The sequence below is a fragment of the Podarcis melisellensis genome, assembly GCF_964234715.1.
Source record: "Podarcis melisellensis genome assembly, chromosome: Z".
NCBI classification, from domain to species: domain Eukaryota; kingdom Metazoa; phylum Chordata; class Lepidosauria; order Squamata; family Lacertidae; genus Podarcis; species Podarcis melisellensis.
Window position 1 is genome coordinate 20095348 of NC_138547.1, and position 22331 is coordinate 20117678.

General features: G+C 45.3%; 1 protein-coding gene across 2 annotated transcripts in view; it reads left to right on the forward strand.

The window, feature by feature from the left end:
* Positions 1–22331, forward strand: part of AR (androgen receptor) — a 221305-nt gene that overhangs the window by 27145 nt on the left and 171829 nt on the right. Inside the window, exon 1 of one of the 2 annotated variants that reach the window (XM_081897809.1) lies at positions 14852–15030. The exons of the other annotated variant lie outside the window; for it this stretch is intronic. Within the exon in view, the coding sequence (XP_081753935.1) occupies positions 14867–15030 (164 nt within the window). The 5' untranslated portion in view covers positions 14852–14866. Of the gene's footprint in view, positions 1–14851; positions 15031–22331 lie in introns of those variants that run through there. 2 annotated transcript variants of the gene reach the window in all.

Consider the following 22331-nt stretch of genomic DNA (forward strand, 5'->3'; position numbering starts at 1 on the left):
CTTGGGGAATAATTGTTGTGCGTTCATAATGGGATACAAAGTTGTCTTATCTATCATGCGGCACTGAAGCAGAGAGAAGCATTTGTTTTTCTGTAGGGATCTTGTAATTTGTGATATAACAAAGAGCAATATTTCAATTCCCAATAATTGAATGAATGAAAGCAGCCTTTGTGTCTGGAGGAAAATCCTCTCGCATTTCCTCTTAAAAGGCAGAACTGCCACATTATTATTTTTTTCAACAGCACCCGTGGCCTTTTAAACCATTGCTTTTAAAATGGTTTCAAAAGCAACGAAGGGAGTTGTGCCCTCCATTTGCATTCGAAATTAAAAGCAAAAGTTTCAATTTAGATGGGCAAATGATGCTAGTGCCCTGTTTCTGCTTTATGAAATAAGGTGTTCCTTTTGCAAGTCAACAGAAAAGAGAATTCTTTGCAAGCATTGATCCTGAAGTTTCGGCTTGCTAGTTTTGAATAATCCTGGCAGTAAATTCCCATGCTTCCCATGCGTGTCATGTTGCAATCCGTACCACAAGTCTGCAAAGTAAGTCAGTATTGATTTCTACCCTACATAGTGTGAGTAGCCAGTGTGGAATAGTGGTTAGACTGCTAGGCTAATGGGCCCAGGAGAGGCCAGGGTTCAAATCCCTACTCTGTCATGAAGCCCACTGGGTGATTTTGGGGTGGTCACTGTCCCTCAGCCTAACCTTGTTGTGAGGATAAAATGGAGAGAGCTCTTTTGGGGGGGCATGTAATAATAAATGAATAAATTATATTGCAGATTGGCTGGGGTTATAAAATTATACATAGCATGGAGAAAGATTCAGAAAAGGGCAAGCAAACTTATAAAGGGAATGTAGTGGCTCCCTTGTGAAGAAAGGTTGCAGCATTTTGGTCTTTTTAGTTTACAGAAGAGGCAAGCAAGCGGTGGCAGAATATACCGGTAAGTGTATAATTTCACGGGATGGAGAAAGCTGACAGAGAAAAGTCTTCCTTTCTCATAATACTGAAATTGGTGGACATCCAGTGAAGCTGATTTTGGGGAGTTAAGGCAGAGAAAAGAAAGTCCTTCATCATACAGTTCACAGTTAAACAATGGAACTCACTCCCACAGAAGGCAGTGACAGCCACCAACTAGGGCTGGGCAATAACTGGTTTTTAATATCGTGATATACCACCAGCTAAACATCAGGATATATTGATATATCATGATTTCTGAAATAAGGAAGGAACTACACAGAGGCAAACAGGACAGTGTCCTGGCAATTGCCACTACTTAACAGTCTAAAACTGATAAATGATGATATTAAGAATCACCTCATGGTGACTTTCAGCAACAGGCAAACCTAAATGCATCCAAATGAGACTTTTGGCTTTGGGCTTGGCTACTAAATGGTGGATGGGACGCAGGTGGCGCTGTGGTCTAAACCACAGAGCCTAGGGCTTGCCAAGCAGAAGGTCAGCGGTTTGAATCCCCGCGACGGGGTGAGCTCCCATTGTTCGGTCCCTGCTCCTGCCAACCTAGCAGTTTGAAAGCACATCAAGTGTAAGTAGATAAATGGGTACTGCTCCAGTGGGAAGGTGAATGACTTTTCCGTGCACTGCTCTGGTTTGCTAGAAACGGCTTAGTCATGACCCAGAAGCTGTCTGTGGACAAACGCCGGCTCCTTCAGCCAGTAAAGTGAGATGAGCGCCGCAACCCCAGAGTCGTTTGCAACTGGACTTTAACGGCCAGGGGTCCCTTTACCTTACTGAATAGTGGTATTCAGGACAATCCAAAATACGGTGATGAATTATAGTGAATACAAATAATCTGGGGTTGCCAGCAGGCCTGCTAGGTGGCAGAAGCAGCAGCAGCCTGGCAGCAGTGGCAAAGTAATCAGCAGCCTACAAAGCCCCGCTACCTGCTGTCACTGCCGTGAGGCGAGACTTTTCAGGCTGCTGCCATTACTGCCGTCACTTTTCATTAGTGTTGCAAGGCCTCGCATGCCACCCACCACTACTACTGCCGCCACCTCCCGTCACCACTCTCAGGCTTCCATTGCTACTGCTACCATTTTCCGTCACGGCTGCGAGGCCTTGCATTCTACTGCCACAGCTGTCGCTTCGTCACTGCCATGAGGCCTTGCAGGCTGCCACCGTTACTGCTGCTGCATCCTGTCACTGTTATGAGATTTTGCAGGCCACTGCTATTACTGCCACTACTTTCCACTGCCACCTTGAGACCTTGCAGGCTACCACCACTCCTGCCGTCACTGTGAGGCCTTACAGGCCGCCGCTATTGCCGTCATCCCCCATCACTCCTTGCAGGCCACTACTGCTACTGCCGCCACTCTCTATCACCGCCACAAGGCCCCGCAGGCCACCACTGTTTGTGCCACCAACTACAAGGCTTTGCAGGCTGCAGCTGCTACTGCTGTCCCTCCCATCATCTCCACAAGGACTCACGGGCCACCACTGATTGTGCCACCAACCACAAGGCTTTGCGGGTTGTCTCTGCTACTGCCAACACGTGGCATGGTCATGGCAAGCCGTTTCTGCCAGTGCTGCTTTTGCCTCCTAGCATGCCTGCTGGCAGTCTGGCAATCCCAGATTATGTCTATGACTCATCACAGTACTTTGGGTTGTCCTAAATTCTTTGGTAGCCAAGTCCCAAACCAAAAGTCTCACTTGGATGCATTTTGGCTTGCCTGCTGGTGAAACTGAGTGTGTAATAATTGATAATATTGTTGTTTTTCTGTTTTAGACCCCTAAGCCACTCTCACAGGAGTGGTTTTAGACCCCTAAGTAGTGCTTCTGTATAGTTCCACCCTTATTTCAGACATTGTGGTACAGTAGATTGCAACGTTAAGCTGGTTATATTGTGAGGTTTAGGTGGTGATAACATTGCAACGTTTAACTGGTGGATTATTGCATTACACATCCTTACACACATTGTGATTTGCAATATATTGCCAGCTCAAATATTATGAAACAGTTATCACTATGTGAACTTCAAAGTGGTTTTGGATGATATATCGCCCAGCCCTACCACCAACTTGGAAGGCTTTAAAAGAGGATTGGGCAAGTTCATGAAGCAGACCGCTTCAGGATGGCTATGCTCTGTCTCCAGGGTCACAGGCAGCAATGCTTCTGAATTGAGCGCTTGCTGTCTTTCCCAAAGAATGTGGCTGAGCTCTCAGCCCAACCTACATCACAGGGTTGTAGTAAGATGTAAACTTGGGGAGAGGGAGCCATGTGCACCTTTTGGGTTAGGAATGCAGTGGTACCTCAGGTTACAAACGCTTCAGGTTACAAATGCCACTAACTCGGAAGTAGTACCTTAGGTTGAGAACTTTGCTCCAGGATGAGAACGGAAAACACGTGCCAGCAGCGCGGCAGCCGCAGGAGGCCCCATTAGCAAAAGCATACCTCAGCCAGGTTAAGAACGGTTTTGGGTTAAGAACGGATCTCCAGAAAGAATTAAGTTCGTAACCCAGGGTACCACTGTAGATGGAATTATATACAAACACACACACAGAGAGAGAGAGAGACAGAGAGACAGAGAGAACGAGAACCCTGGGAATTGTGGTTTTATGATTGTCTAAAGAAGCAAGAGGGAAGTGAGCAGGTAGCTGCCGAGTCTCTGAAAGGTTTGCAGTAATACAACCATGTAAGAGGCCCAGAAAAGTGACCAGAGGATAGGTTGATGATGCCTTCCTATCAAAGCATCATCGTATGGCATTTGCACTTCCTCCAGCTACTTTTATGCACACCTGGGTAGGGTGTCCATAAAAGAGAGAGAAGGGATGTGCATCTCGCCTTTTGACTTCCCTCCGCAGTTTTAGGCTGGAAACTCCTCACTGCAGATAAAAGAGAATATCCCATCAGTTGGTTAGCTGCCCACCTGCCGCCTCCTCTGCTCTAGATGTTATCACCTCCCTAGCTTCTTTTTGTAGGAGGGAAAAGCCCCAGGGGGTCGTATGCAAATAGATTCCGTGTAAATAGGGAGTTGCCTTTTCTTAGAGAAGTGGAGACAGTTTGACGGGGTGGAGGGAGGGGCTGTGCTTGTGGTTTGGAGCATGGGATGGATCTCCCTCATCTGCACTTTCTGGAGCAATGAATTAAATAAAACATTTAAGCTGTGTGTACTTTTCCAGTTTTTGCGTTTCTTCAGCCAAGTGATCTTTCAAAAAGAAAAGCATCTATTCGTGAAAATAACCCATAGCGTGCATTTATTATAGAAAACTGCTTTTTGCATACAAAAATGTGTGTGTTAGGAGAAATCTGATAAATTTTCACAAGGCCTTTCTTTCTGAAAAGGTTTTATTGAAGTAAATCAAAGCAAATCAATACAAGAAAAATGTAGAGGAACAAAAAAGGAGTGCAGTATATCTAGGAGCAACTAAATATTAGGTGGGACTAGATGAGCCTCAGGGGCCCCTTCAAAATCTACAATTCTATGATTCCAATATCAAGTAGGTAGAATGCTTAAGACCATTAAGGCAGCCAAATTTCCATGGAAAGGAAGTCCTGCATGTCTTTATTTGTTGCATATGAGATAAAGTCCCACCAAATGGCATACCATTTTTCACGAGGACTTCAACAACAACAACAGCAGCAACAACAACTGATATAGAAATATGGAGAATCAAATTTAAGGTTGGAGAAAATGGCAGTTTCATCTGCCCAATTCTGGAACCTCATTCTAGTTCTATGTCTTGCCAAAGAGGCGTGGGAGGATTTTTGTTTAACCTCACCCCCCAGCCATTTCAAAATCTGTTTGCACAGAGGAAAAAATGGGATGAGATAAAAGTGTTTGTGACTCCCCAAAAATCAGCACTCGTAAAAGCTGCAATCTATAGTCAGCCTAATGTGGATCTCATGTGATTCATTTGAACTTGCTCTGTGCTGGAGGCATAATGCTGTGCTCAGTCCTTGGTTAGGAAAGAGCTGCACAGCTCTATCTCAGGGTGGAGATTGGGAGGGTGGAGCAACTCCCCTTTGAGGAAAGTGTGCAGTGTTTGGGGATTTGAGAAAGTGAATGGAGAAAGCCCCCCCCCCTTTCCTAATATGCAAGCTTGAAGCTAAATGCTGGAAGATACGGGACAGGTAAAAGGAAGGAGTTCTTCACACAGCACACCTGAATGGCTTTTAAAATTCATAGAGGAAAGAACTGTCATTGGCTGCTGGCCACAGTGGCTGTGCTTAGCCTTCCATGGTCGGAAGCAGCAATGCTTCTGAATATCAGTTGCTTGGATCTGCAGAAGGGTAGAGTGCTCTTGTGCTCAAATTCTGCTTGTGGGTATCCCATTGGGGTATCTGGCTGTGAGAAGAAGAGGATGCTGGACCAGATGGGCCACTGGCCTGATCTAGCAAACTCTTCTTAAAAGACAGGCTTGTGAGCATGCTCCTTACAATAACAATTGCTAGTAAGGCCTTTCCATTACTGCAAAATGCTTTTGACTCCTTTATCTTAGGTAATCCTTTTACTGCAACCCTATAAGACAGGGGGTATTATAATCTTACTTCTGATTAGAGAGATGAGTTTAAGAGATCATGACTGGTGCAGATTTAATGCTGCTTCCTTCCTAGCCTGGCTAAGCAAAAGCATTAGCATTAATCACAGTTAAGGTCGTTGCTGATCTTTCCCTTGAACTTGGCGAAAGCAGGATAGAAAGATTAAACCCCAGAAGGCCAAGGGGAGGCGATCAAGGCTACCTCCTCTTCGTTGTCTTTCACTCTCCTGATTAAGGCAATGGGGAAATGATGTTACTTGGGCTTCAGGTGAGACTTCTCTCCAGGGCTCTGCTCACTTTCACTTATGTAAACAGTTGCAATTGTTTGTGGTGCAGAAAGGAAAAAAGAAAAAGGAGCAAAGCCCATTCTCCTTCAGTTTACATTCACAGAATTATAGAGTTGGAAGGGATCCCCAGGTGTCATCCAGCCCAACCCTCCATAATGTAAGTATCACATTGAAAATAATTCCTGGCAGATGGCCACCCAACCTTTGTCCATCATCTAGGACAAATTACCTTTTTCCTTCCCCCCCCAACTTTTTTATTTTTAACAAAAGCTTTTGAGGCTCTTGGGAGAAGCCTTGCTAATACTCTTCCTATTAACTTTTTTCTTTCCACTTTCTAAAAAGACATGCAGGTGGTGACTATTTTGCCTGGAAACCCCCCGCCCCCCCATGTGCATTGGCGGAGTGCACACAAGCCCATCCTGCATAAGCCCACTGTCAAACAATAACTAAGTTTGTAAATGAAATGATTTGTATCAGTTTAGGGGTCTTCTGCTCTCCACCATAACAGGTTGCCCTAGGGTGAGCCACAGCTCACAGGTGGAGCTGGTGTGGAGAGCTTTATCCATTGCACTGAATAAACATATTCCATTATTGAAATCATAAGAACAGAAGAAGAGCCTGTGGGGTCAGGCCAGGGCCCCATCTAGCACAGCATCCTCTTCTCACAGTGGCTGAACAGTTGCCTATGGAAAGCCAGCAAGCAGGACCTGAGCATGAGTAGCCCTCTCCTGTCCTGTGGTTCCCAGCAACTGGTATTCAGAAACATAGCTGCCTCCAGCTGTGGAGGCAGAGCATAGCTATCCTGGCTAATAGCTGTCAATAGCCCTCTGCTCCATGAATTTGCCTAACCCTCTTTTAAAACCACCCAAGTTGGTGGCCATGCTGCCTCCTGCAGGATTAAGTTCCATAGTTTGAATATGTGCTGCATGAAGAAGTATTTTCTCCACCCTGAACCTTCCAACATTAAGCTTCATTGGATGTCCACAAGTTCGCATGCTATGCCTTATTTTATTCCATGCATCATTTTACAAACTTCTATCACCTCTTCCTTGCCTTTTCTGTAAACTAAAAAGTCCCAAACTCTGCAACCATTCTTCACAGGCGACTCACTCCATCCCTGCAATCATTTTGGTTGCCTTTTTCTGAACCTTTCCCAACTCTACAGTATCCTTTTTGAGGTCAGATGTTCCAGAGCAATCCAATATGCTGCCTTGCTTTCTCCATATTGACTGTATTCCATAGACTATCCCGTCACTCCTTCAGAGTTAAGTTAGGGTTTACCCAGGCTCACTGCTCTTTCCATGCACGGGTCCACAATTGAAAGATCTGTGTCCATTTTTCTGGGGTTTTTTTACCACAGAGCTCCCCATGAAAACACAATCTTTAAACTGAAGCACAACAAATGGTAATTGGGGTTTTCAGTGGATTGCTGTTTGCTCTGATTCAGCTTTAAAGAGCCAAGTTTTTTTGTGTAGAAAGCTCTGGGACAAAAAAAAAAAAAAACCCTACTCAGACACGGAACTTTAAAGTACACACTGTGTGTGGAAAGCTCGAAGGAAAGGTAAGTGCGGCTGAGCCCTTAATAATCTCTTTCCAGTATATTTGTAGCTGTGGGCATGAAGAGGATTAGTATGTACTTTAAAAGCTAATTCTTGTAGTCATCAGATTAAATAAAGCTAGCTTCGGATTACCTGTCCCGTAACAGAAGAAACTTCTTCAGAGGCTGTTTTTCAAAATAATTGCACAGGTTTGCGTTTCCACCATGGAATCATAGAATCACAAAATTGCAGAGTTAGAAGGGAAACTGAGGAGCAGTTAATCCAACCCCCTGCAATGCAAGAATCTCCATTAAAGCATCCATGACAGTTGGCTATCCAACCTCTGCTTAAAAACCTCCAAGGGCAGAGAGTCCACCGCATTGCAAGGAAGACCTCCTTTCTTGTCACTTGAAGCCATTGACTTGGGTTCTACCCTCCAGAACAGAAGGAAACAAGCTTTTTCCATCTTCCTTGTGACAGCCCTTCAGATATCTCAGTCTCCTCTTTTCCAGGCTAAACATATGCACCCCCCTCAACTGTTAATCAAAAACTGTTTTCCAGACCCTTGAGGGCAGCTCTCCTTGGTGCACATTCCAGGGCCCAGAACTGGACCCAGATGTTGTCTAACCGAGGCAGAATAGAGTAGTACCATGACCATGAATGGGACTATGAATTTTGTTGATTCAGCCTAGAAAAATATTAGCTTTTTGCTGCTTCATTATGCTGTTAGCTCATGTTAAGACCGTGGTCTACCAAGGCTCCTAGATCCTTTCTACATGTCCTACTGGCAAGCCACATGATCCCCATCTTGTATTGATGCAGCTGATTAATCCTGCCTAAGTGCAGAACCTTACATTTGTCCCTACTGAAATTCATTGCATTCCACCTGACCTTGTGGCTGTCATTCTGCTTGGTGGGCTAGTAGGATTTCTAGGAAGCATATTCAAAACATGCTTGACGTTAATAATGTCAGAATGACAGTCAGTTCAGGTTTGCAAGGCTTCAGTGTGCTTGTGGTTAACAAGGAAATTGACAGGTGTTGAAACAAAATTTAAGACAGTGGGATTTCATTTCCTACAGAAATTTACTGCTTGTTCATTAAGGACCAGCTGTCATTCCTTATTTATGCCCTTCATAAACATCCTGGACTTCATGATCTTTCCTCTGGTCTCTCTAGCCAGGCAGAATTTACAGCCTGATGTTGTAAAGTAAGTAATGGAACTGTTAAAATGTTTTTTAAAAATGAAAGATGTCTCCTCCCCCCCCCTTCGTAAATCAATTTGTTTTGTTTGTTGTGTAAGTGCGTGAAACTTAGTGCATAAAGTATGCAGGATGAATGGTTGTAGGTGTGAGAAACCTCTTAAGATAGCTTGCTGTTTCCTAGTTCTGCTGGATCTCTCAGTGGCCTTTGACACCATCGACCATAGCATCCTTCTGGACCGTCTAGAGGAGCTGGGGGCACTGTTATACAGTGTTCAGACCTCTGGGCTCTCACTTGTGGGGTGCCTCAGGGTTCCATCCTCTCCACCGTGCTTTTCAACATCTATATGAAGCCACTGGGAGAGATTATCAGGGGTTGGGGCTGGGTGGTCACCAGTATGCAGATGACACCCAGCTCTACCTCTCTTTCAAATCGGAATGAGTGAAGGCGGTGAAGGTGCTGTGTGAGTGTCTGGAGGCGGTTGGAGGATGGATGGCAACTAATGGATTGATGTTGAATCCTGACAAGACAGAAGTACTCTTTTTGGGGAACAGAGGGTGGGTGGGGATGCAGGACTCTCTGGTCCTGAATGGGGCAACTGTGCCCCTGAAGGAGCAGGTACACAGCCTGGGAGTCATTTTGGACTCATAGCTGTGCATGGAGGTGCAGGTCAATTCTGTTTCCAGGACAGCTGTCTACCAGCTCCATCTGGTACGCAGGCTGAGACCCTACCTGCCTGCGGACTGTCTCGCCAGAGTGGTGCATGCTCTAGTTATCTCCTGCCTGGACTACTGCCATATGCTGTACGTGGGGCTACCTTTGAAGGTGACCCGGAAACTACCAACTAATCCAGAATGTGGCAGCCAGACTGGTGAGTGGGAGCAGCCACCGAGACCACATAACACCGGTCTTGAAAGACCTGCATCGGCTCCCAGTATGTTTCTGAGCACAATTCAAAGTGTTGGTGTCAACATTTAAAGCCCTAAATGGCTTCGGCCCAGTATACCTGAAGGAGTGTCTCCACCCCATCGTTCTGCCCGGACACTGAGATCCAGTGCCGAGGGCCTTCTAATGGTTCCCTCACTGCAAGAAGTGAGGTTACAAGGAACCAGGCAGAGGGTCTTATCGGTAGCGGCACCCGCCCTGTGGAACACTCTCCCATCAGATGTCAAAGAGATAAAAAACTATCTGACACTTAGAAGACATCTGAAGGCAGCCCTGTTTAGGGAAGTTTTTAATGACTGATGTTTTAATGTATTTTTTTATCTTTGTTGGAAGCCGCCAAGAGTGGCTGGGGAAACCCAGACAGATGGACGGGATATAAATAATAAATTATCATCATCATTATCATCAAAAGCTTCTAGAAAGAAAAAAGTTCTAGACTTGCCTTGGCAATCTTTCGTCCCTTCTGCCTCAAAAGTCACTAACAGAGGAATTTGGGGGGTAGCATTCAGGGACGTGCTTTATACCGCTGAGAGATGAGATGCTGTGACCAGGGCTTGGTGTTGGGGTTCTGCATTTATTTATTAAATTTTATTTATGGCATTAATACACCATTCTTTTCTGCAAACAGCTCAAGATGGCATAAATAGCCCCCCCCCCCGTTTTATCCTCATAACAAACCTCATAACACCCGCCTCCTGCCCAGTGGGTTAGACTGAGAGGCAAGGACACACCCAGCAAGCTTCATGGCTGAGGGGAGGAGGATTTGAACCCCCAGGCTGTGGACTTGATCCAGGAGGGAGTAGCTGAATCCCATTCAGAACGACGTCTCTCTGAGCAAACAAACCACCCACCTGCAGAATCTCTGACGTGTCACTGTTGGGTTTCTGGCCATTATTCATCTGTTTACTGGTTGCAGGCCCTGATCCAGCACTGCTACATCTGGGTCTGATGCTAAAAGGGGAGAGAGCTGCATGTCATCAGCATTATGATGGGACCTCCCCACCCCCAAGTGATACCTTACAGCAGTTTTGTGTAGACGTTTGCTGGGAGCAATGGAGAGAACCTAGTGGTAGGTTAGGCTCAGAGGCAGTGACTATTCAAGGTCACACCCAGTGAGCATAGCCAAGTGGTTAATTGAATCTTGGTCTCCTAGGTCCTAGCCTGACACTCTAACCACTACACCATGCTGTCTCTTGTAATTGTTTCAGAGTGGTCTCATGACTTCTTTCATGAGGAATGGAATCGGCACCTCCACAAAATGGGCATTAATCCAAAACCCAGGTCATTTTCCAGCCTACTATTATTAGCCATGAAGGGTGGTGGTTGAGTAAACAAATGTCTGGCCACACCATAACAACTTAACTTGCTCAACCCTGATTATTATTATTATGCTCAACTTAATTACTATTAAGCTCAAAGCTTTCTGTCATTAAATTTGGACATTTTTTCCCTTACTATCTTGACCGACTCCTTGGTTTCCCCCTAAACAATCTCAGGAGTTTTACCTAAGCAGGTATCTCCTGGTGCACCTCAAACTTTATCGTGACATGGGATTGATTGATTATTTTTTTAGTTAGTTATTATACCATCCAGAGCAGGTAACCTCCCAGCCACTCAGTCTAGAACAGGCCGCTAACAGTTCCCCAGTTTTATCTGGATTGAGCTTCAGTTTGTTGGATCTCTTCCAGTCCATCACTGAGCCAAGACAGTGGTCCAGCACATCTGCTGCCACACCTGCAGATGTAAAGGAGAAGTAGAGCTGTGTGTCATCAGCATATTGATGACAATGTACTCCAAACTTCTGGATACCTCCACTCAGTGGTCTCATGTAGATGTTTAAATAGCATAAAATCGAACCCAGAGGAACCCCACATTGAAGGCTCCATGGGGCCACAGAACACTCCCCAGGCATCACCCTCTGGAAACATCCATCCAAGCAGGACTGGAAGCACCACAAAGCAGTGGAGTGGTGGTTAGATTGTCGGACTAGGACCTAGGAGAGTTTCAGCCATGAATCTCACTGGGTGACTTTCGACTAGTCACTGCTTTCTCCCAGCCTAACCCACCTCATAGGGTTGCTGTGAGAATTAAATGAGAAGAACCATGTACACTACTTTGTACTCTTTGGGGGGAGGGGGAATATGTGGTATAAATGCAATCAATCATCATACATGTTTCACACAGAAAATGTTGAATCTGAATATTCTTCTGCCTTCAGTCACTAGGGATATGATTTATCAAGTTCCTTTGACCTTATATTTAAAACTTAAAACACTATAAAAATGAATGTTTTACAAACTGTATAAATATTTCAAAAGGTTTTCCAACAGCCAGAAGAGGTGGGAAACATCTGACATGGGGGGGGGGGTGCAGGGGAAAATCGATAAATTGCACTTAATGTTATGTACAAAGAAATTCAAAGCTCCTCTTTTAAATTATTTCTGTTTGGGATGCTTGTAAATATTTTAAGATGGGCTACTCAATAGTGTGTAACTTCTCCTTGAAGTTATTTAGGGAAAATGGAAGGTGCAGAAAGCCGTCTTCTTAAGTAATATGTGCTTCCTGTGGATAGTCTGCTGGGTGAGGGGGGAGTTTAAAAGTTTAATTGCAAATGGTATTTTTAGATCCCAGTTACTCAATTTGACTTGAACTGTGTTTACTGATGGTTACTAATTTTATGAAACAATGCATTTCTAAAAAGAGAACATTTTTCTGTGGGAAGAATATAACAGTGGAAAATATTGTTTGCTAACAATTCCCAAACTAGTTCTCATGAGAGAACTGCTGGCATGCCTCAGAAAAGAGAAAAAATAATAATTAAATAGCTAAGTGCTCCTATTAAACAAAAATTATGTTACAGTTTAATGGGGTCAGTATAGATGATGTCCTGAATCCTTTTAAATTTCCTGGGTGTTGTGCCCAGTGATGGTTAGAATCTAATAGAGGATTATGTTGCTGAGCTAGTAAGACAAGTTTATTTGTAAGACCTTGGCTGGCCTCTTAAGGGTCCTCATTACCTTCCCAAAAGATTTGCTGTCCTCATCTTGCTCAGCTCCCTTCATTGAGGACTGGTTGTTCTGCTGTGTTTTCATCAGGTATGTATTATCAGATCAATCGGTTGCTCCTAGTGCACAAACAGCTTATGGAGAAAGGCTGTCTGTCTCTGCAAGAGTTTCTGCTGTAGGCTTGCATCTTCAAGTATAGTTGCTGAAAACCACAGGAGGAGAGAGTGCACTTGTGGTCGGATCCTGCTCGCTGGTTTCCCATGGGCATCTGATCGGCTCCTGGGAGAATTGGATGCTGGACAAGGTAGGCCATTGGCCTGATCCGGCTGGTTGTTCTTATGTGCTTATGCTCTTAAGGCAGAGCTGGTGCCGTAACTATTTTAGTTCTGTGTACAATTGGTACCCAGAGCTTCCAGGTCCATTCATTTCCGTATCAGTAGGGCTGGGAAGACTCATTTCTGAAACACAGAATTGGAAGGCTTCCTAATGGTCATTTAGTCCAACTTAGGGTTCCCGGGGACAGTCCCCAGATTCACCAATCTGTCCCTGGACAAAATCTGCACTCGCCCTCCAGTGGTCTCCCGGTTTTGGGAAGCCGGTGCCTTGTGTGTGTGTGTGTGTTTTAATGCGTGTTTTCCCAAGACCAGCAAGCGCCTTTACTCAACCTCTCTCCCCCCCCCACCAACCTCTTTTTTTGGTGTTTGTGTGTTTGTAGATGGGCTTCTCTGCCTGCCTTGTGTTGAGGTGTGTGACCGACAACTTTGACCCTTAAAAAAGGTCAAGAACTCTGGGCAACCCTTTCCTAAAATAAAGCATGAAATTCCAAAAAAAAAAAGTGTCCACGGATTCCTTTAAAAAATTCTAGTAACCATAGTCCAACTCCCTGCAATGCAGGAATTACAGCTAAAGCATCCCTGACAGGTAGCCATCCAACCTGTTTAAAAACCTCCAATGAAGGAGAGTCCACCGCCTTTTGAGGCAGTCCGTTCCATTGTTGAATGGCTCTTGCCATCAGAAATTTCTTCCTGATGTTTAGTTAGAATCTTCTTTCTTGCCATTTGAACCCATTGGTTTGAGTCCTTCCTTGTGGGGTAGAAGAACACAAGCTTGCTCTGTTTTCCATGGGACAGCCCTTCAGATAAGGTGGACAGCATATCACATCTCAGTCTTTTCCCTGGAGAGCTTCTGCTAGTCACTGGGCTTCACGGAGCCATGGTGTGAAGGCAGCACTCTACATTTCTAAGTACTGCACACCCTCCTATTTAATATAAAGAAGTGTGTGTCCCAGTTTTCAGTTGCTTGGGGAATCCTAACGTGTGCACGTGCATTGATAAATAAGGGAATTATCTGCCCATTGCCTAGCAAATAGTAAATTTCTGCTCCAAATCCAGCAACATACCTTCTCAACTACTGTAACACTGCCTTTGAAAAGTGCCTAGAAACTCCAACTGGCTCAGAGAGCTGCAGCCAGACTGTTGACTTTGGCTGGTTATAGGAAGTAGATGACTCCCTTGCTGCAATTTAAAGGGCTGGTTATGAGCTATAAAGCCCCAAGAGGCTTAGGTCAGGACTCTGGAAAACTGTATTCCCTCAAATGAATCTGCCTGAGCTTTGAAATCTTTGGAGGAGGCCTTTCTCTCTGTCCCACCCCCTCCCCTCACAGGCACAATTGGTGGGGATGTGGGACAGAGCCTTCTTCGTGGCTGCTCAGTGGCAACTTAGGAACTCCCTTCTTAAGGAAGCCAGACTTGCTCCTTCCTGGCTGTCCTTGTGCCAGCTGGTGAAGACCGTTTTATTCTGATAGGACTTTGGGAATTGGCTGCTTTTAATGAAAGAGTCGGTGCTGTGATGTTATGTGCATTTTAATAGACTTGCTTTATACTTTATTGTTTTAATTTGATTAGAGTTCAGTTTTAAACTATTATGTTTTATATCTTTTTAGCTTTTTGTATTTTATCTGTGTTTGTTTAAAATTGCGTCAGCTGCTTTAAGTTGCAGTGTGGGGGAAAGGTGGGATAAAAATAAATATAATTTATTATTATTATTATTTCCTGCAGGTAAAAGACACGGTTTACTAATAGTACTATACTTTAGTAATACTATTATTACTGTACCATGCCTTTTTCCTATATAGGGACTCATTACCATAAAACCACCCCCCTCATTAAAAACAGGCAGTTCCCCAAAGCCTGTTGGAATAAGAAGGTTTTCACCAGCCAATGGAAGAACAAAGCAAGACTGGCTTTGCCAGGAAGTGAGTTCCAAAGGTACTCCCTTATTGCACAAACAGGGTTCTGTTAACTGGAGGGCCCAACCCACTCACTTTGATGGAAGCAGGTCCACATGAACAAAGCTTGCTGCTCACACATTTCTGCTTAATCAGTCAGTCAGAGTGAATGGGTTGCCCTTACACAAAGCTCCACCTGGTCTATGGAGCCACCTGTAGGCCTTCTTGCCATGGCAGCTGTACCTTTGCCTACAAACTTCACCACGATGCAGTCGAGACTGCTCTGATTCTCACTGCTGTGAAACAACCTTTTCTCCCCATGACTTGTGGTGGGTGGGTAATTCTACACCAGATAAACCCAGCAGGGAAGTGCACTTTCTGTTTTCATTCTGTTCCCCCCCCTGCCTCGTTTTGCTCCTATTTATTCAAAGGCATTTCATCACATCAGGCTTAAAAGTCAAACGTGCAGTGTTTATTTTGGCATTACTAGTTACCAGCTCACATTGGAATTTAATTGCCTCAAATTAGCTGTGTTTGGGACAGGAGGAGAAGGGATCTCTCAGGATTGTCATGGGAAAGCGAGGAGCAGGTCGTGATGGTGTGAATTTCCCACACCCTGCTTCTTAGAATTTTAGTGCCTTAGGCTGTGAATGAGCTTCAGGGCCGAGTGGGGATTAGAAAACTGGTTTCTCCCAAGTCCTAGTGTGATACTCTACCCACTACAGTGGTACCTGGGGTTACATACGCTTCAGGTTACATACGCTTCAGGTTACAGACTCCCCTAACCCAGAAATAGTACCTCGGGTTAAGAACTTTGCTTCAGGATGAGAACCGAAATCGGGCTCCGGCGGCGCAGCAGCGGGAGGCCCCATTAGCTAAAGTGGTGCTTCAGGTTAAGAACAGTTTCAGGTTAAGAATGGACCTCCGGAATGAATTAAGTACTTAACTTGAGGTACCACTGTATATCATGTTGACTCCATTGACCCCCACTGACACATATAGCTTGGTTACAGTTGTGTAGCATGAATTGCCAGCACCTGGGGCAGGGCAAGTGGGAAGCTGGGGTGCATGCCAGGGGTGGGGCCTTCCCCTCTCAGGCACTTTCCTGCCTCCCTCCCTCTTGGCCACGCCAGGCAGCACACCGGTAGCAGTCAGTGGCAAGGTGCAGGTGTGGAGGGCACACCAACAAGCACCTATGCTAGCTGAGCAAGCCCTCGCCTCTCGGCCAGCCCAGGCAGACATCCAAGGAAAAGGAGGCACCACCCAGCCCCAAAGGGCGAAGGCCCAGCCCGGGTGTGGACTGCCTCCCACAGCTCTGGAAGACAGCAGGAGCACAGCAGGGAGCATGTTGTGGAGGCGGCTGGTTGCGCCTCTCATGATTTTGCCCCCCTGCTACACTACTGCTTGCTTACAATACTTAAATCTCACCTCCTTCCAGCCTTCTCCGCGCCCCATATTTGTGGCATGCATCTAACAGCACTTGATTTATCAGGCTGAAGCAAGGTCCGCAGACACGTGTTGTGTTGCTTGGAAGAATTCAAAGTGCTGCATGTTGCTGCTACCACTGGAACCTTTCAGCTGTTTGCTGTCTCCTCTCTCGCCTTCCAAAGGTGCCTTAAGAATTAAAATTCACAGTGTAAAACTGAGTGGAGGGGTGAGCATGCAGTCTGTGGGCCTGAAACCTTGTTTGAAATCCTGGAGAGCTGCTGCCAGCCAGGACAGACAGTGCTAAGGTAGAGAGACCAGCGGTTTGATTCAATATTAGGCAGCTTCCCATTTCATTCAGCTCCTTTTCTTTTTAAAACCGTAAGGACTAGAATCTTGATAGCCTCTCCTCCTTACAGAGGGGAGGAGTTGTGAGCAGGAGCCATTTCCTGCGTTGGCAGGGGGCGTTCCAGCCCCCTGCCCAGCTGGCCTGGCTGCCGCGCCACGCCCCCAGGTAGCCAACCAACCAGGTGAAGGCTTGGGGGGTTTTGCCACTCAAACATGGCTGCGGCAGCACTTCCCTTTCATTCCGCCGCTGGTTTTCATCGGATCACCCACCCACCCTCCCTTTAGTTCACTGCTTGGTTCTTGACATTGCTATGGACCTGTGGTTGGTCGACTTGGTTGTCCAAGGGGCCTGGTAGGAATTTTTATCCAACTGGCAAATTGGCACCGGCCACTTGGTTTCTCGCCTACCTCGTAGCAAATCGTCACAACTTTTAGGTATTAGCGGTTAGGCATTGGAATATGTCTGTGTATTGGAGGGCAGGGTGTGGCCATCACCTACCCCTCCACTTTATGGGTACAGTGGTACCTCAGGTTAAGTACTTAATTTGTTCCGGAGGTCCATACTTAACCTGAATCTGTTCTTAACCTGAAGCACCACTTTAGCTAATGGGCCTCCTGCTGCTGCTGTGCTGCCGGAGGACGATTTCTGTTCTCATCCTGAAGCAAAGTTCTTAACCTGAAGCACTATTTCTGGGTTAGCGGAGTCTATAACCTGAAGCGTATGTAACCTGAGGTACCACTGTATTCCGGTAAAGGAATCCGGCGGTTGTGGATCCTGTCCAATGCCCTTGCTGGTGGCTAGGGCCATGGCACGACCCCCGGTGACATCAGGGGGAGCTTTCAGTTGTATTTGCATCAACAGGCTCCTCCCACTGGTGGTTAACCCTTGTCAGACTCACCCCTCCCTGAAGGGGTGGTGTCACGCTCTGTTGTTTTATCTGATGCCTAAGCCAATCACCTCTCACATGCTGTAATCAATAAAGTTGTGGCCTTTTTTAGCCCATTAACCTAATATACTGTGTCCATATTTTCTTTCTTATCCCCAAGCGGGTGGCAGATCCTTGAATCACAACTGTTTCTATGGGAAAGAGCTGTTTCTACAGTGCCTTGTATGCATAAGGTCCCAGCTTCAATCCTCAATGGCACCTTCTGGTAGAAATCCCCTGCCCCAGAAACCCTGGGGAGCTGCTGTCACTCAGTGTTGAGACAGTCCTGAGCTAGATTGACCTACAGGTTGAAGAAAGTGCCTTCTCACCATAATGTGACCCTTGACATTATTGTGGTATTCCTTTCTGTTTTGGAAGCACTTGATTCTGCTGTCAGTGGTGCTGTAAAAAGGGCGAGGCATCTCATTCAGTGATGTTGCAAGGAGCAGCAGCACTGTGTATTTTTACCTCCTCTTTGCAATGCTGAGCTTCTCTGTACAAGCTCAGTGCTGCAATAGTTGGGAAGTCGCCTCCTCTTCTCTTCAGGCTGTGCTATAGGAGTAGTAGATATTCTTGGAGGTGGCCTCATAAGAGAGTAAAAAGAGCCTGCTGAATTAGGCCAGTCCAGCATCCTTTGGGAAAACCATAAGCAAGCCTCTTTTGGGAAAACCATAAGCAAGAGCCCTCTCCCCTCTTGTGGTTTCCAACAGCTGGTATTCAGAAGCATTGCTACCTCCAACGATGGAAGCAGAGCATAGCTCTCAAGGCTAGTAGCCATCAATAGCCCTCTCCTCCTGCATGAACTTGTCTAAGCCTCTTTTAAAGCCATCCACATTATTGGCAGTCACTGTATTTCCATTTTCTCTCCCTCTGCCCCCATCTCATTTTGGGGAAGTTTATCCTTTGACATCAAATCTGACCGCATTGGACACTTGGACACTCTCATGCATATTTAATATAACAGCACTGTGGTCACTGGTACCAATTGGATTGACAACACTTATTGCACCAGGTCCTTTAGCTGTGATTACTGCATTGTGGGGTGTTGGACTAGAGGACCCTGGGGGGTGCCTCCCAGCCTTAAAATTCTATGATCCTATAAGTCTATCAGGTACTTGATCAAGAAGATTTGGTGGTTACATATTAGAAGCTGGGGGTAGTGCTTCTTGATGTATAAACAATTCATATCCCATCTGCTTTCAAAACACGAATGCAAGGTGGCTTACAGCCGCCATAAAGCCTCAAACAATACGAGCATGAAACCTATTAAGCACACCATAATAAATCAGCAATTAACAACAGGAGCAGAAATCCTTTCAAGTAGCAAGAGGGTGTAATAGCAGGCAAGGCTGCTGTAGCTTTCTGAAACCTGGGATGGGTCTTCCGTGAGCTAAATCACAAAATGAGAATCTGCCCACCTTTTTTCTGTTTGCATGAATGTGTGAAACTATCCTATTCCTGACCCCCACCCCCAGCTGACTGGAATGAGATTTGGAAGACGGGCAGCTTTCAGATTGCAAAAGGCAGTTTACAGTTTCTATTGTGGATAATACATTTTTCAATAAATGTGAGCAAACATTGGGTTACAAGGATTTTTTTTAAAAGCCAAGCAGTTTTTGATTAGATTCTCCTCCTAATTGCCTTTTTATTTGGTCAGGAAAGGGCACTGGTAGATATTAATTATAAACCTCAGGTCTCAGCCAACTGTTTCCTTTCTCACACTAGGGACAAGCAATCCCAGGAGTGTCGTGGGATGAGAATTCTCACACTCTCTAGCTCCTGCAAATTGGTGTAAAGAGAGAGAATTTACACATATACATTGCCTCAGAAAGAGGAGAGTCCAGGGACAGAAATGAGTTGGCTTTGTTTGCCCTTGTACAGCCTGCTGCAGCCTTTCCCAATCTGATGCCCTCCAGAGCCCTCCAGCCCCCAGCCAGCATGGCTGTTTGATGCTGGGAGCTGTAGTACAAAGAATCTGGGGGGCACCAGCTTGCTAGAGGCTATCTTGTCCCTAAACAACTGTGTCTAGTTTTGGAGACAACAAGTTTAAAAATCTCCAAGGAAGGATAGTCTACCACCTCTCGTGAGAGTCTGTTCCACTGTCAAATGGCTCTTACCACCATAAAGCTCTTCCTCATGTTTAGTCAGAATCTCCTTTCTTGTACCTTGAATTTGATGGTTTGAGTCCTACCCTCCAAGAAACAAGCTTGCTCCACCTTCCATGTGAAAACCCTTCAGATATTTGAAGATCATATTTCCTCTCGATCTTCTCTTTTCAAAGTTAAAGATTTCCAACTCCCTCAACCATTCCTCCTAAGGCTTGGTTCCCAGACCCTTGATCATCTTGGTTGCCCTCCTCTGCACATTCTATGATTCTGTGTTCCAAGTGATCAATTCTCTTCCTAAATTGTAATGCTCAGAACACAGGACCTCCAGTGGGGTAGACAAGTGGGGTCTACCCAAAGCAGAATAAATGATACTATGACTTCCTTTGATCTGGATACTGGACTTCTGTTGATGCAGCCTGTTACCACACTAGCTTTTTATTGCTGCTGCATGACACTCTTGACTCATGTTAAGCTCCTGGCATGCTAAGACCCTGAGATCCTAGGGCCCCACAATGATGATGGAGAATTTTGAAAGGAAATTCTGCTTCTTTTCCTTGAGGGATGAGAAACATAAAAATATCTCAGAAATGCAGTGTCTTTGGGTACTTTTTGTACCCAAGGCTCTAGCTTGTCACAATGCTTGAAAGGTCACTAACATGAATTTGCTTCTAGGTGTTCTCTTTAACGTGTAGATGTTGGTAAGGGCACAGCAAGTGTGCATTTTGTGTGGGGTGGAGAGGATGAGCAAATGGCCCTAATGAGGGCTGGAAAAAGAGGAAGATGCCTCGGCCCTGTATACCTGAAGGAACACCTCCACCCCCATCGTTCGCCCCACCTCCGAGGGCCTTCTGGTGGTTCCCTCACTGTGAGAAGTACAGTTCCAGTGAACCAGGTAGAGGCCCTTCTAGTCATGCCTGCCTTGTAGAATGCCCTCCTGCCAGATGTCAAAGAGATACAGGACTTATAGAAGACATCTGAATGTAGCCCTGTATGTAAAGGTAAAGGTCCAGTTGCGAACGACTCTGGGGTTGCAACGCTCATCTCACTTTACAGGCCGAGGGAGCCAGTGTTTGTCCGCAGACAGTTTTTTCCAGGTCATGTGGCCAGCATGGAAGTTTTTAATGCATGATGTTTTGCTGTGTTTCTATAATTTGCTGGAAGTTGCTCAAAATGGGTGGCATATAGATAAACTAACAACAACAACAACAGGAGATCTTTCTGGACTATGCTCTAATTTTTTAAACAGCTGACCTTCCTGAGTATTTCTGGACCCTGCAGTGGCTGCACAATATGTTGTGGACTCTGACAATGTAATGTGGGATTCATATAATAGCTACTAGGGCAGCAAAACACTACCATCTTCCTGTTCCAAATACTGTTGTTCTGAATTGCAAATAAGTGCAATTCCTCTTCTCTAAAGTGATCTCATTTATCTAGTCAGCACACAGGGAAGGATGTAATGGAAGGACGTGCATGTAATGTATTTCTGAGATCATTTTTGGGACTAAGATTGAGAGCAGCAGCTCATGGAAGCTAGGAAAGGTGGCCTGCAGCTTGTGTAAAAAGAGCCTTCAAGACTGGGGTGGGGGAAATAAAGGGATAGAGTAGGGTTCAGATACCCAACTCAACCATGAAGCTCACTGGATGTGACCTTTGGGGCTGGTCACTCCCTCTCTCAACCTGCCTCACAGGGTTGCTGTACTTTTATCTACACACGTTTTCAGCTTTTCTTCTTAAAACATCTTGTTCCCCATCCCCCCCAAAACCTGCCTCTTTCTCCCTCCACCAGTAAGTATAAAAACATTTTAAATGACTATCGCAACAAATTCAAATACTTCCGGAAGTAAATAATCACATTTGTATATGGAAGCATAATACTAAAACACGTACTGAAATGTTGTTTAAATGAATTAATTAATTTCAACAAGATAAGTTTAATTGTATCCCTGATGGTTAATACAAATTTATATGAAAAGGGTTTTTTTAAGGCCAAACCTTCCCATCTTCTGTAGTTCCTGCAATGGAGCATCTGATTCTAAGCATTTGTGCAGAAGAGCATATGGAGATCCCTATCACCCTTTGCAGACTGCATTACCCCCTCATTCTTTGTGACGAGGAAGACACACCTTGAGTGCGTTGTGCAAATCTTGATGTCCTTGCAAGGAAGAAATCCAAAACGCTTCTGGAATATCCATAATGGAATGCTTCCATAGATCCATGAAAGAATATCTGTACTGGATTTTGTGCGACATTCAGACTTCTCTTTCTGAAGCTTTCCAAGTGGTATAACGGTACTCCCTTAGGTCCTGTGCTAGCATTGCAAAACCTTCAGGATTGTTGTCTCGTTATGGGACTGCATCACATGCCAGAACAGTTCTGCAATATATGCAACAGCTTGCCCCACTCCCTTAATCCTGATGGTTGGGAAGAGATAAGGAATTTGGACAGAGGTGCATTTGCCAAACAGAGTAAACAAGTGCAGAAGAGTGGTAACAGCTCCTAACAAACATGTCAGTATTCAGCAATGTTTAACATTAGGCCCAAGAAGTGCTACAACTTTGTTTAAAAACTTCTGTTTCATTCACCAGGCAAGCCTTTATGTAGTTGCTATGAATCTTTTGGCAAGCGATCAGTCCCAGAATTTGAATCTTGAATGAGTTGCAAGAATAAACGCCTTAAGGGGGGAAAGAAGAGCTGGTGTAGTGTTTTGAATGTTAGACTAGCACCTGGAAGACCAGGTTTCACTTTCCTTCTCAGTCATGAAGCCCATCAGGCTTCGCCTAACCTTCCTCACAGGGTGGTTGTCAGGATAAAAAGTGGAGGTGGT